At 35.1% G+C, this 15,329-nt stretch overlaps 1 protein-coding gene across 7 annotated transcripts in view; it reads right to left on the minus strand.

Moving 5' to 3' along the window:
- Positions 1-2,105: 2,105 nt before the first annotated feature.
- Positions 2,106-15,329, minus strand: part of GABRA2 (gamma-aminobutyric acid type A receptor subunit alpha2) — a 59,910-nt gene continuing 46,686 nt past the window's right edge. For all 7 annotated transcript variants that reach the window (XM_084518613.1, XM_084518615.1, XM_084518612.1 and 4 more), the window contains 3 exons: positions 14,381-14,533; positions 4,836-5,038; positions 2,106-4,362 (listed from right to left, as the gene is read on the minus strand). In XM_084518613.1, coding sequence (XP_084374739.1) covers positions 4,054-4,362; positions 4,836-5,038; positions 14,381-14,533 — 665 coding nt within the window. In that variant the 3' untranslated portion in view covers positions 2,106-4,053. The remainder of the gene's footprint in view (positions 4,363-4,835; positions 5,039-14,380; positions 14,534-15,329) is intronic.

Here is a 15,329-nt window from a genome sequence, read left to right on the forward strand (position 1 = left end):
CTCAGAACTGAACCCAAAACAAAAATACACATTACCTCCTTCAATGGCTTCTTCATCAATAATTCTGCAATCCACAGGCACAGTTACACAGCCATTTTATTCTCTTTACCCCTCATCTCCCCAGTATATTCATAAGGTCATTTAGTAATGTTCCTCTTTGGGGTCTAATGAAACTCTTTTATGCTCTCCTGTAACAATATAGGCAGACTTAATTTAGCATAACTATAGTAGTATCAGTAGTGTCCCAAGCTAAAGCTTTTATCTACCATAATATTTTTTAAGATGCTCAGTAATGCAGCAGTTATTATTTGATTTACCCACATACAGAAAATGAAGATAATTTCATTGCCTACAACATAATCAAAAATTTTGGAAACCCCTGTTTTACAAGCAATCTCTTAAGAAGTCTTCAGCAGACAACCCTGGCTAATAAACCCTGCTGATTTCTATATTCTTCCCATGCTGTTTTATAAATTACTTTTAAATTACTGACCACATGCATCCAGAATTACATGTCCCAGTACTACATTGGAAACCTATTTCATTAACTTTGTTCTGAATTAGGATAACTTCAATCCATGTTTACTACAGTGTTATATCATTGCATTTATTCTATTTGCTTCTTAAGTTACATAGAATGTGACATGACACCCTGAAAGAATAGAAAAAATAAATTAATTATCTTGTCAACCAAAAATTTCACAGGTAGATTCCATGTGCAAATCTTTAATAGTGAGATAACTTCCATTTGTTCGTTCATGCTCTCTCTTTGTTTTAAGTGTTTAATATCAGCAAGTCTTACTCAAAATAAAATAAATTTTTGTTTGGCACATACATTTCTGAGACAAGCATTAAAATCTCAGACAGAGTAGCTATACTGCTAAACAGAAAGAAGGCCTAACTATAGTATTTTAGTGTTCCTTGAATGATGCTTGTGTTCACTTTAATGTTTACATTCAAATTCACTTATCCAGTTGTTAGTCTTAAAAATATGCAATTTATGTGTAGCCAATTTATTTATTTTAGATGTTTTGGTAGTGAATGAGTGAAGCAGACTTCTAACTCCTACAGGAGTTTGCTTTAATTCAGACCAACTGAACTAAATTTAAAAGTAAACCTTTTCTGTAGTGTATACACTCTAAAACCTTCCTGATGCTCACAGGAACTGAATGGAAATACTTACATGTAACATGATTAACTTTTACAGAGTGAATTTATAGCAATAAATAATAGTATAATAGGCATAATAGTATGCTTATTTTTCTATATTAGTGCATGAAAAATGTATCTTTAGCATGTGATAAGCACCCATTCTTTTGCTCGATTGTCTCTATGCATAACACAAGCATAGAGAAAATGGTCAGTGACCAAAAAAATAATTGCACCCAATAAAAGTAGTAGCAGCAGAGCTGACTCACATGAAACAGCATCAGGCTTCTTGTGCAAACTGAAGATATGCTTTTTGCATGCAGCTGAAAATTACACAGATGTTATCTACCAGAGAAAACTTCCTGGAGAATAAGACTTGTACAGTTAAAAAAAATTCAGGGTACCCATTCTTAGATAAGGATGTAAAATCTTTCCTTATTGTTATCTAACATGCCTCCAAGAACACTCATGTTTGTAGTGGGGTAGTTTGTAGTTTGTGCAGTCATGTTTCTGACTACACAGTGTCATCTGTGGAGTAATGCACGACATTATTTGAACACTGTGAAGTGTTGGGAGTATCTGGGATGTGGCCAAGGGTGAAACACAAACCTCTCTTTCTCATCCCCGAGTTCAATGTGATTCAGAGTTCCTAAATCTTGCTGATGTGAACTGAAGGTTAAGAACTCTCACTAGGTCACAGACCTCAGCTACAGAAAACATAATCAAGCTACTCAAGTCCAAGAGCAGTTAAGCATGGGCCTCCATTAAACTATACAGTCAGAGCCCTTTGCCAAAAACAGAGTTAAAAGTGAAGGGATTTTTCTACAGTTCTAATATTTACAATTATTTGTACATATGTACATATTTATATAGTTATTCATACCTGGACAATGTGACATTAAAGGGGAAATTTAAAATTTACAAATTAAACATTTTTAAAATGTATAATTATACCATGAAAAGAACCTTTTTTTTTTTTATTGCTTGCCTTCCAGCCTTATGCTCATAATCACACTATTGCACACATCTCCATATTACATGGAAGATCTACATTTATATATAAATATATATGAAAATAAGGATATTTTTATTTGAATGTTCTAAATAAAGTGCTCGTTTTTTAACTACTGTTGATGAGAAAGGTTTAATCTGAGAGTTTAATTAGAGGGACTTAAAGGGATACACAACTTGTCCATGCTTCTCCCTTTATTTTGCTGACTTATTTTGTTGATGTCAACTCTGTCTTAACTATTAATTCTGTTCTTAAAATGCATTTGTGACCTTGGCATCTATACTGTCACACAAAGTACAAAACAGAATCACATTAAAAGCAAAGAAAATGCAAGAAAATAAAGCAGCAAAAGAAAGCAGTTTCTCTTTGTTGATTTTAGCACATCTCCATGTCTTAAGATACTCTTTTATTTGATTTTAGAAATATTTGTACAACTCTGAACATACCTATTTTATGCACTATACTCAAATACTGTACAAAACTGCAATAAATGACACTATACGACTACATATGTCTCTACCAGAAGACATCATCATAAAGGTGTATCTTTTTTTAAAGGTCAACTAATAACTGCTAATGTATGTGTGAATCAAAATATTTTTGATTGGCCACATATACTAAAATCTAAATACAGTACACAGTTATTACTTATGTCATCATTTACCAGGCCTTTAGGGGCATAAAGAATGTTTGCAAAGGATTAGAAGAAAAAAAAAATAAATTTGCTGATCAGTATTAAATGTTCATATAAAATTGCAAATGGCAGCTCCAATTTTGTCATAATCATATATACGAAATACAATTGATACCTACTGATGATGCATAACCTTTTATTAAAAAAATAACATTCAAATCTTAGCAAAACCATTTCTAGTATACAAAGTTGTTGGAAATTTATGTCAGCGAAATGTAAAGTTGCAATTTACAAAAGCAGCAGTAAATTTTATTCATATGGACAATTTCCTGAACTTAAATAATGAATTCTTATTTCCTTTGAAAAATATGCTTTCTGGGACAAATACAGGTAAATCTTTCAATGGCAGGTTTTAGCATATCACTAAGCAAGGAAAAGAATATATTAGTGATAAACTTAATCCCCCCAAAACTGAGCGCTTTTATAAACCGGACAATAATATAATTAAGAACAAAATAAAGAAGCAGAAAAATCCAACTTTGCTGAACCAGACAACCTGGTTTAGCAACACCACATAAAGAAAGCAGTGAAAAGAATATGAGTGGAAGTTGCCTGATATTAGAAATTTGATTAACACCTACTTTTCCCTGAAATCAATTGGAATAGTTTATTAACAACTTCAAAGAGGACAGAAGTAAGAAACTTGTGGCTTTTGACATATAGTAGCCTTTACTACCTCTTCAGCCTAACTAGTGTCCAGAATGGTTGTGAACAATAGAACTGTACGACCTCCGTACTCTTATGTACATGGGTACTGCTATTGTATGAAACAATTACACCCTTTTTAAAAAAAATCACTTTTTTTAAATGACAGTTTCTTTCATTAAAGTAGAATTAGTTACTTTATAGAAAAATATCTTAACTTTAAATTAAAAAAATACTGTTCCTAAATAATTAAGTAGGATCATATCTTCATTTCATTGTATGGAGAGAATATAATTCTGTATATTTGAATCCTAGTTTAACAGAACTCCCCTGGGTATAACTTTTAAAGAGCTTGCTATATTTGCCATGGGTGGTATCTGTTTACAGACCCATGAATTAACACTGTGTCCCTCCTTTGGAGATACACAGATAAGACATCTATATACACTCTGTACATAATGGTTCACAGATTAGCAGTTATTAGTCGTACTGTACATAGCGAACAACCTATCTGATTAGAATGACGTTTTAAGTCCTCAGTGCAATTCAGCTTTTAGGTTGATGGTGCAAAGCCAAGTAAGACAGGCTCCCTGTTTAAATATGTAGCCCAATACACTAAATTAAAAGTACCAAATAAGACAGGAAACACTATTCTAGACATTCTGTCAATTTTGCTAACACTGTTGAATGTCTTCTTCGCTTCCTGTGGCTTCGCTTCTGGTTTTGCCTTGTTGGGTTCTGCAGTTGTAGCACTCTTGGAGATGGTCGGTAGCACTGAGTCCTTGGTAATATTTGGAGCATAGTTGGCAACAGCCACTGCATAGGCATTGTTTTTCTTAATGACAGATGCTTTTTCTTTTTTCTATTGGAGACAGCATGAAGTTAAGTATTTAATGTGTATTTGTTGTATCAGACTTAATAAAACAACATTTCAAATGTAAAATAAATGAGTATGTTAAAATAAGTGCCAGGAATACCATAATGATCAATTCAAATATGAAGAAACACACTTGCAGTTTATCCAAAAAGAAGGTATAGGTAACATAAGAATGCTCTAAAAACATGGACACTGTCCATCAAAAACCCTGCTGAAGTTATATGAGTAAAGGCCTGTTACTGTGATTGTAGGAATAAATGGAAAACTATCAGTCTTACTCTGTTTTGTATCTAACTTCTTACAACAGAATTACAAGATCTTTAAAGTGTTCTCAGTTAAGAGGACTAGAATGATCATTCTTCTGATTTAAAACATCACGTATTTTCTAGTAATAGCCAATTATATCAAAACAGTGTATTAGAGCTGATTGGAAATCAGGATGTTTCTTTAGGACTTACCTTATCATTCACTACACTTTTTCCATCCCACGCCCATCCTCGTTTTGTGAAATAATTTACAGTTGCAAATTCAATTAATGCAGAGAATACAAATGCATAGCAAACAGCGATAAACCAATCCATAGCTGTTGCATATGCTACTTTGGGGAGTGAATTCCGAGCACTGATACTCAGTGTTGTCATTGTCAACACAGTTGTTACTCCTGTAGGGGGATAAAAAACAGAACATCAACAATTTTACTTGGATTTTGAATGTTAACAAAATATAAAGCAGAAATTATGATGGTATGTTTTTGAAACAAAATGGAAAAAATTGCCTGTCTAAGGTGGTGACATATTAAAGGCTGCATCTGGAGTTTCCTTTCAAGTATTTTAATTCAACTTCATTGTCTAAAAGTCACTTTTTTAACCATCTGAAGATTTTATTTACAGATCTTTTTATTTAGAGATAAACACTCTTTTACTCTTTATTTATTTATTGACTATCAGGATAGGTAAGGGACAAAATTAACAATTCTTTAATGAAATGTCTTTCTGTTGCATCCTAACCATACAGAATCTTACTTAAGAAAGGTTGAAACAGCTGCTTAACACACATCTTTGGTGGTTGGCTTCTGGCTTCAATGCAGTGGCTACAGGTCTTACATTTTTCCTGACAGTATCACCCAACTTGACCATTTTTTATTAGAAATAATGATTTCTTTTTCTCTCTTTTCTTTTTTTTTTTTTTTTTTTCTTCTGCCAGTAGTTTTCTCACTAACCATCTAGCAACATAATTGAAAACGTAAACAGGTTTACTTTTCATTCAGGTAACATGGATTTTTCTCTAGATCATTATATTGATTTGAAATGGTCATATTATGTAATATATGCATCAAATTTATATGACATGTCAGAAAGTAAGACTTGATAATCCAAGAAGACTGTTCTTCACTGTGGCAGTTATTAAAGCATTTTACAGTGGTTAATGAAAACTGAGTAAGAAACCAGAAATTATAATACAAAAAAAAAAAAAAAAAAAAAAAAGGAAGGAAGAAAGGAAGAAAGAATATTTTTCTGAATCAGTTTTAGCAAGTAGAAACCCACAGCTAGACATGCAATCTCCATTCCTTAAGCAAATCGGTTCTTACAGCCCAGGCTCAATCACACTTAAACAAACTAAATTATTCCTTTTGTGGCACCCGTGAAATGTCTCCAGAATGAAAAGCAACACAAAGTGATATACTTATCATAGATCAGCAAACCTACATTCCATTGACAAGCAAAGGAGCTTCTATGGCAGAAATATTAGTAACAGCAGATCATAGCTTCAGTGAGTACAAACTCATAAAATTGTTGTAATAGGATTCCCAAGACAGATAAAAGTTGCTCTCTCTAAATCAGATCCTCCACCGTTAGCAGTTTAGCAATCTATTAACTAGGTTCTGCAGAATCAACCTAGCTAGTTTTGTTTGTTTGTTACATTTTTAACGATTGTGGAAAATGGAAAAGAACTGGCAATTACACCTACTCAGTCCTCTTCAGACTTGGCAATTTCCATTTCTTCTGTAAAGAATCATCCCGTGGTACACAGGATGACAGAGCAAACCTAAGTGGACTCAGCTTCAGTGCTGAAATGTTGAAATGTTTCCAAAGGCCATGCTTCCAAATGGAAAACAAGGCACAGAAGCATCCTACTGATTTATGCAGTGTCCACACACCTAAGCAAACATAATTCACTAATTGCTATTTTTCAGCCGCCATATGTGAAACAAGTAGATTTGGTCTGGAATCAGTTGTTACACTGTTATGATCTAAAAACCTATACAATGACAAGGAAGCACTATAACACCGTATTCTATGAAAACATGTAAAGTATTTCTGAAAAACTTATCATCTTCTTACACTACATAATATGTGGATTAATTATTTCCCATACCTCAGAGAAAAATGCAGTCTATCATACATTTTAAAATATCACATGCAAATTTTAACATAGGTCTTAAATCATTTCAATTATTTGATTTCAATGATTTTTAAATCATTAAATCATCACAGCTCATAACTCATTTTAATTACACGGAAGTATCAGTGAAGTGATTGTTTCTCAGAGATAAGGTGACCTTATCCATATATATATACAGTTGCTAAGGTAGTGTTCTGTTTAAGTCCTGCCTTTTAGAATAAACTAAGTTTCTTGATGTTCCATTGGCTTATTTAGAAACCTAATTTAAGATTAAATGCTCACTTTTTCTAGTCTCAATTAAAACACCATGAATTTACATCTTGTGTCTTGCTACCATTTGACAATTTCTCTAAAAATTTCAGCAAGCCAAGCTACTTTGTCACTCAAATGCTAATCAAAAAGCAAATTGTCAGACAGTTGCCAATATATTTTCATGTATTCCTTTATTCTATAAATTTAATGATAGTCAAGCTATCACATTCATTTAACCTGAACTGAGTGAAAAAAAAAAATGGACTTTTTGCACTTCCTGTTCTTTTTTCAAAAGACTGATTATTTTGCATACTATAGTTAATTTCAAAAAGCAATATTGTCAAGTCATCTTTAAGAAAAAGAATTGGAAATGGAAAAAACTTGCCTCATTGTGACTGCTTAACCTGAGAAGACTGAAAAATTGTTAATATAGAGGAATATAGTCAACTTGTTGTAAAATAAAATCCATTTATTTCACAGAGATTAATTTAAAACCCCACAAAACCCATACACTGACCAGATTAAAAAGAAAAAAAAAAATCCCCACTGCATTATGTAATTCATAACACCAGTGAACTAAAATCATAATAAAAAGCAGTAAATAAACTATCCTCTTACAATAAGAGGCAGTCAGAATATTAGAGGAAAACAGTCTTCTACCCTAAATCATATACTACTCTGAACAGCCTAAATAATTTCACAGTCTATGTAAAGACTGCATGTTATCTCATTATGGTGAAGAAACACCACAGTTTATATACAAGTCAAGAACTTGTATGTACAACTCAGTATCCAGCAGATAAGGCACTGAATGGGTGTCAGAAAGAAAAGGACAACATTATGTTGTAAGCAGCAACAAGTTTGTCTTTAAAAAGTGTCCAGAAAATAAACCATTAGTAGATCCTTTTGATAATATTTCCTTTCTCTGAAGAGGACCAAGCATTTTATATTTGACAGTAAATATACCACAACATGATTACAACTTTTCTTCTCAATGCTTGTATGTATGTATGCTTGTAAAAGCTTAATATCTTCTAGCACTATGGGTTTATCCATTCAGGATGAGATTTGAATTATTTGATTGCCTAGGATTTATGGTGCAGCTTTTGAAACTTCATCTGCTCATTGAAGAGATGATATCCATCTACTGGGCTGTAAAATTCAACACCTTTCACTGTCACTAAATTTACATACGTGAAAAATACCAACTCTACCATATTTTGATGCCAGGATACGTGGATACCATTCAAGATGTGTTTAAAGGTAGGCAGCTGCCTTTCAGCAGTGTCTCTTACTCAACAATACAAAGCACAGCCACACAACAGCTGAAGAGTGAAACTGAAAAACTAAAAATATGACATTGAAAACATATAATGGCATTATGGGAGCTGACACATGCATACTGAAGTTAGTCTGTCGTGATTAGGTTTATGCCCATGTTTGTGCGCAAAAATCAGCCTAATCCTTCAGAGGGACAAGTTATTTTATATCCTCATGTTATATCTTGTGTATCAACTGATTTTTCTAATTTGAACAGATTTAGTAGTCTAAACACTTCCTAACCTTACTGTGTTTGAATGTGGACATCTCCTTTGAAAATGCAAGCAATAGGCCTCACTAACAAATTACCAAAGGACATTTCTGTAACAAAAGTACTTCAGCTTCCCAAATAATTTGTATGAAAGCTATAATCCTATAGTCCTATTCATAGTCCTTTAATATGCTGCGCTTTCCACAACTTTTATATTTTTATCACAACACTTTGCAAAGATACACACAACTGTTGAAGAACATATCACAGAAGGATTAAGAAACGAATTATTTTTATTAAGAAGCTAATTTCATTGTTTTACTATTCCATTTTTTTAACAGTAATTGTAAATGTTGACAGGTAATTAAATCACTCAACCTGGTACAAAAACTGAATAGATTAATAAACAAGAATATAGAAAAAAGTAAAGACTTGTCCTTTTACAGAAACACAGATTACTACTCCAAGTGTAACAGGCTGAAGGCCTAAACAAAAGCAGATAACCTCTGGAGGTAGTGTAATTTTAAAGTATTATGTCATTTGGCTACTGTTTAAATATTTATATATATATTATATATATATTATTATATATTTATATATATATATTTATATATACTACTTCAAAATACAATACAGAGTGTATGTTGATTCTGCCTAGACACAGGCTGACAAATATGAATGACCATCAAGAGAAAGATTGCAGAAAATAGCTCAAGTGCCCTGTCTACCCTTTCTACTAAAGGAACAACTCGAAAGGCCAGAAGCCTTTTTAAATAGCATGAAAGGACAAGAACCATAGCATTATCTATTTCCAGAGAGGTTGCATTCAGTCAGTGGGTTAAGCTACATATACATACACCATTAAAGCTGGTGCCCATGTTGCTTCACTGTATCATAACCAAGCAATGGAACGGAGATCTCCAACAAGCCAAGCCAATTCCCAAGGCTGAATGGCAAGTGTACCATGGTACCCCAGCTTCCACACTGCTCTCATGTGACTGTCATTGACACATGAGCTAGAACTTAGGCACAGAAATGAGCTGGGAAGACATCAGTTTGTTGGCAGCCCGCTCAGCCTCTAACCAAGTGGTACAGTTTAGCAGGTGTGCTTGCCCACTGTATACCACTAGAATGTTATGCTTACAGTTAACAAAAATCCCTAATTAAGAAATTATAGCATGCAGGTTCAGAGTTGTGGGATAACTCTAAGGGCTCAAAAGGAAGTGCAGCCTATGAAAGAAATAAATAAAGACGGATTAGATTTATTTTTTCCAACAAAATAGGAAAAGGAAACTTTTTAGATACAGACTTGTTCAAAACTTAGTGTCTACCTTATTTAATTCCCATATATAAACAACCAGAGAAGAACTCTGAATTCATCTTAGGATCCCATTTCTGTGTGTGCAGAATTAAAAATAGATAAAAATCTGCCTATTTAAGGTCTAAATTACTTTTTGTCTCAAAATATACATTAAGGTTCAGAAAAGATAAACCAAGAACAAAAAAAGCACAGGGAAATGAATGGAACATAAGAATAAAATGATCACAGAGTTCTGAATTTAAAATTCTGTATCTTGGACAATGTACTAAAAAATAATACAACTATTATATTTGTTCTTGCCTACTCCAGAGATCAAGAAATATAAATCTAATTGCATCTGTTCTAACATTCTCATTCATGCTGTGTGTGATTTAAAACACATAGATAAATGTGGAACTAAGAAAACTAATTTCTGATTTTTGTTACCTGCATCTAATGTTGCTATTCAAATACATGTGATGCTTCTAAATGTAATGACTCATTAAAAAGGAAGTGAGAATTCAATAACCTGCATAAGATTAGGTTTGCTAATATTGTTGATACTAAATGCGTAACAGTAAAAATATTACTAAATGAAACGGATCATAATCTTGCACTAATTAAGGTATTATGAACTGGGCTTATTCCCTTCTGTTATAAAGGCAGTCAAATACTTTTCAAATTTATCTGCTACAGAAAACACATTCAACGCTTATTTAATTAACAATGATAAAATTTTCTTCCAATAATTTAAAGCAAAGTTGAAACAATATAACATTAGGATATAATTCATTTGGGATAGTTTAGGTCAACAATATTAAATAGATGCCATAAAGGAAAGGGATTAAGGAGCTCAACAATAAAAGAAGCCTCATTATACCAAGCCCTTAATGTTAACCTACAACTTGAAAGTACATTGCAAGAGAATAGAAAAGAGAAAGAAAAAGTAACTTCTTGCAAACATGAAATACTAAATGCTAAGTGGTGCTTTGAATAACTGGGAGTTATGTTTCTTTGAAAGAACAGTACTCAAGCAGTTAATCCTTTCCAGGACTTGGTAACTCTTAAGAAGATACTTGAAATAAATCTCACCAATTCTGAAAAACACTTCATCAAAACTAATGCTTTATACTTAATCCTATTTTTAATATTGTTATATTTACTATACAATGCAGAGATGGGTATCTAGCAAGTGACTACTCCATATAAAAAATAAGTATGTAGATTCAGTTTACGTTACAAGGGTTTAGGAGCAGGGGGCCTGCAGGGATAGCCTTTCTGAGCAGAGCCCAGCAGCTGCCTCTGGGTCAGATCAGAGCCAGCTCCAGCCAGCTCCAAAAGGGACCAGCTGCTGGTCAGAGCTGAGCCTCTGGGCCTCTGGGAGAACAGATTGAAGAAAAGGAAAAACAAACAAACAAACAAAACCTATTGTGCAACAGCAGCTGGGAGAGCAAGGAATGAGAAAATGTCAGAGAAACAGCCCTGCAGACACCAAGGTCAGCACAGAAGGAGGTGCACCAGGCATGGAACAGCAAGTTCACCTGTGGCCTGTGGAGAGGCCCCTGGTGGAGCAGGCTGTCCCCCTGCAGCCCATGGGTACCACATGGAGCAGATCTCCATGCTGCAGCCCGTGGAGGAGCACCCAGTGGAGCAGGTGGATGTGCTCTGGAGGAGGCTGGAGCAGGACCCAGGCTGGATCCCATGGAGAGGAGCCCATGCAGGAGCAGAGGGTCTGGGGGGAGCTGCCGCTTGCTGGAGCAATTTGCTCCTGACGGATGGGCCCCATGGAATGGACGCATGTGGCAGCAGTTGTTGAAGAGCTGCTGTCTGTGGGAAGCACACACAGGATCAGTTCAGGAAGGACAGTATTCCATGGGAGGGACCCCACGTGGAGCAGGGGAAGAGCGTGACTGTGAAGTAGCAGCAGAGACAAAGCGTTAGGGACTACCCACAGTCCCCCTTCCTCATTCCCCATTCCCCTGTGCCATTTCAGAGGTTGGACTCGATGATCTTGAGGTCTCTTCCAACCTAGAAAATTCTGTGATTCTGTGTGATTTCAGGGGAGGAGATAGAAGAGGGTTGATAGGGAGGAAGATGTTTTTAGTTTGCTTTTACTTTCTCTTTGTGCTAGTCTGCTCACGATAGGCAATAAATTATATTAATCTCCATATGCTGTGTTTGTTCTGCCCGTGATAATTGGTGAGTGATCTTCCTGTCCTTATCTCAACCCTTGAGCCCTTTCCATCATATTTTTTCCCCCTTTTCCTTTGAGGAAGGGGAGTGATTGGCTATGGTGGAGTTCATCTGCCCAGCAGAGTAAAACCACTACGGTATGATCAATACAAGCTGTCTTTCTTGCAAGTGTTTATACGTCATGCTGAAAGTAGTTTATTTTATTACCTTAGCTATGGTATGGGTTTCCTGTATCACTAGGTTGAGTCTACCTGAAAGCACCACCCAAACAAAGGAGACAGTGAGTACACCTGTGCAGCGCTGTCAAGATTAATTCAGTACAAGCCAGAACACTCTAAGAAGCAATAGATGAACTTTGTAATAAAAATGTGGATAACCTCACATTTTTATAACATATTTAGGCAGGAGACAAGAGGGTAATAGAAATCCCAATGACAACTGCTGCCAGTATCTATGGAGAAAGATTGGGAGATTTGCCTTGGGCTACACGATTAGAGCAACCATCGTCAGCTTATGCTGACAATCTCATCTAGAGTGTAAAAAATTTTTTTTTAGAAAACAGCTCCTGCGGCAGCATCCAACCCTGTGCAGAAGGCTAAGCATGTGGTGCAAGTTCTGCATGAAGGGTCTAGATTGCTCCATCAGGCAGAGCCCAGACACATCAAAAACTCACAGCAAGCGTCCTGGGTTCATGGCGCCGGGCCAAGCTAGCCTGGAGGGGATGTAGCCCTGACTGGTGCCTGAGGTGTGTGTGTGTATGGCAGTAAGAAAATACTAGAATATTAATTGCTATTTGCTCCCTATACCCATTGTGCTTAGTAAATGTAATTCAGAATTTATGTTACTGGACGGTGTGGTTCTGTTCTTGCAGCCACCTTACCCAGTTTCTTCAAGACACAAGCAAAATGATCACATATCACATTATTCACTAATACATACCGTTCATTATCTAGATTATGCTAAAGCCCCAGCAGAGTAAAGCAGCAGGCTGCTATGCAAATATTACTTCTTTCCCCATAACATAAATTAAATAAAAATAAATGAAGAACAAGAAAGAGTTATGCAGGAAGGGACATAACATTACAGGAAAATTATCCTAGTGCGTTGTTATTGGTGATAAAGTAACAGTTAATTGTAGGAAGAGAAGATGGCAGCATTTTTGGAGAAACCAGCTACAGTGTCCTAAGCATATAGGAGGGGGTAAAGAAAAGAGCAAGGACCTTAATAGTAGGATTTGACAATGTACTTGCAAACCTAGTAAACAAGAAGGTGAAGGAAAAATGCATTAACAGATGCATTTTGATACACAGAAATGGACAAACTGATGGAAGAATTTGAAGAAAGAAAAAATATTGTATCTGCCTTTTAACTGTCTAGAAAAACAGTAGAATTCTGGTCCCACTAAAACCACTGATCCATTTCATCTGACTTCAATAAGGCTCACATTCAAACCTGCAATTTTGATGATACTTTGTGTGGCATTTTCACCACCAGGAGAGACTTTGAGTGCTTTGCTGTGCATCACTTAATACGCATTTAAGTTTGCCCTATTTTTGAAGAGTGCATGGTGTTTACTGATGACTAACAGTATGATCTTATGCAGCATTTTTGATGGCTGATTCCATACAGACATTAATTTATTTTTGTTCTGCTAGTCTCTTTTTCTTTAAAAGCAAACGCATTAAAATAGCTGTAAGTTGTATACATATATGAAAGATATTGTTTTCTTTAATAAAAAAGAGAACAAAATGTTCATGTAAGACAAACACCATCATCCTGCACTTCTGAAGCTGTTCACTACCTTACCGTTCATTCCAATAAGTGAGAAAGATTTGCCCAGAACCCCAGAAAACAGTTTATTTTAAAGCATTGCAGTTTGCAAAGCTTAACACGTTCAAATAATTCAAGTCTTTAATTTGTTTAATTTACAAACTTATTTAGAAATTTTCTTAATTATTATTAACTATATATTATATTCTTAACCAAAATACTTGGGTAATGTGGTAACAGTATAAGAAAGACATTTCAGAAAACACTGGAATTTAATTTTGCAATGGAAACATTATCATCATCTTCCATCCTGCGAGATTTTTTTTCTGTTTAGGAGTCAAGGATATAAGGACAGTTTTCACATGTTCTGATTTCAAAAAGCTTTGGGATTCTCTGTAGTTCTGGAAGCTGTTGTTGAAACCTGTTTGAACTAGAAATAGTATCACATTCTACAAATGAACTTGAACAAAAAAGACCTTTACCAAGCAGACTTCTGAAATGGTTTCTAATAGCTTTAGCTGTTGCAAACAACACATGCTACTTGGTATACTCACCAAAGACTGTCCTGGCAGGTACAGATTCTCTGTTCAGCCAGAATGACACTTGGGAGAGAATGACAGTCATGATACAGGGGAGGTAAGTCTGAATGACAAAATAACCAATTTTTCTCTTCAAGTGAAAATGAGCCGTCATTACTGTATATTCACCTAAGGTGCCACAAACAAACAAATACAATGAAAAAAAGGGTTATCATCCTAAGAAAGTCCACATCACTGGTAAAAGAAAGTTTGTTATATTTATGTGAACTAAGTGCACTGGACTTAAATTGCACAAAATTTACTTTGTAGTACGATATATAAAAATGTTTTTAACTTTGGGTACAACTACATCTTACTCCCACTGATATCCAGGAAAGATCAGTGTTCAGGGACTTAACGGGAACTGTTGTATGCCCTGAGGAGAATTTCAGTCCTGCAGTCTTCTGCACAAAAGCAACCCTCTGTATTCACAGAAAGACTCATAGAGCCATAGAATAGTTTATATTGGAAGGGACCTTAAAGATCATCTAGTTCCAATCTTTTTGCCATGGGCAGGGATGCCACCTGCTAGATTAAATTGTTCAGGGCCCCATCCAACCTGGCCATCTTCAGGGACGTGGCATCCACAGATTCTCTGGGCAACCTGTTCCAGTGCCTCACCACCCTCTGAGGATGGTAGGCAAGCTAAGAACACACAAAGTCTACAGTCAGAAGACAGTCATGGTGGTCCATCACAACCTGGCATGTGTAGGAACATAGTTTAGAACCAGGCAGAATAATCCTGTGTTTAATATTAGAAGAATGATGAAAGGAAAAAAAAATGGTTGAAACCAGCATATTTTACCATCTAGTAGACTAAAATTGTCATTTACCATTATCCAAAGCTTGCATTAAAAACATTAGGATTCAAGACTGAGCTCCATTTTGTATAAAAAAATCACTGGGGAGCTTGCTTCCAATATCA

This window comes from Aythya ferina (genome assembly GCF_964211825.1).
Source record: "Aythya ferina genome assembly, chromosome: 4".
Lineage (NCBI taxonomy): Eukaryota > Metazoa > Chordata > Aves > Anseriformes > Anatidae > Aythya > Aythya ferina.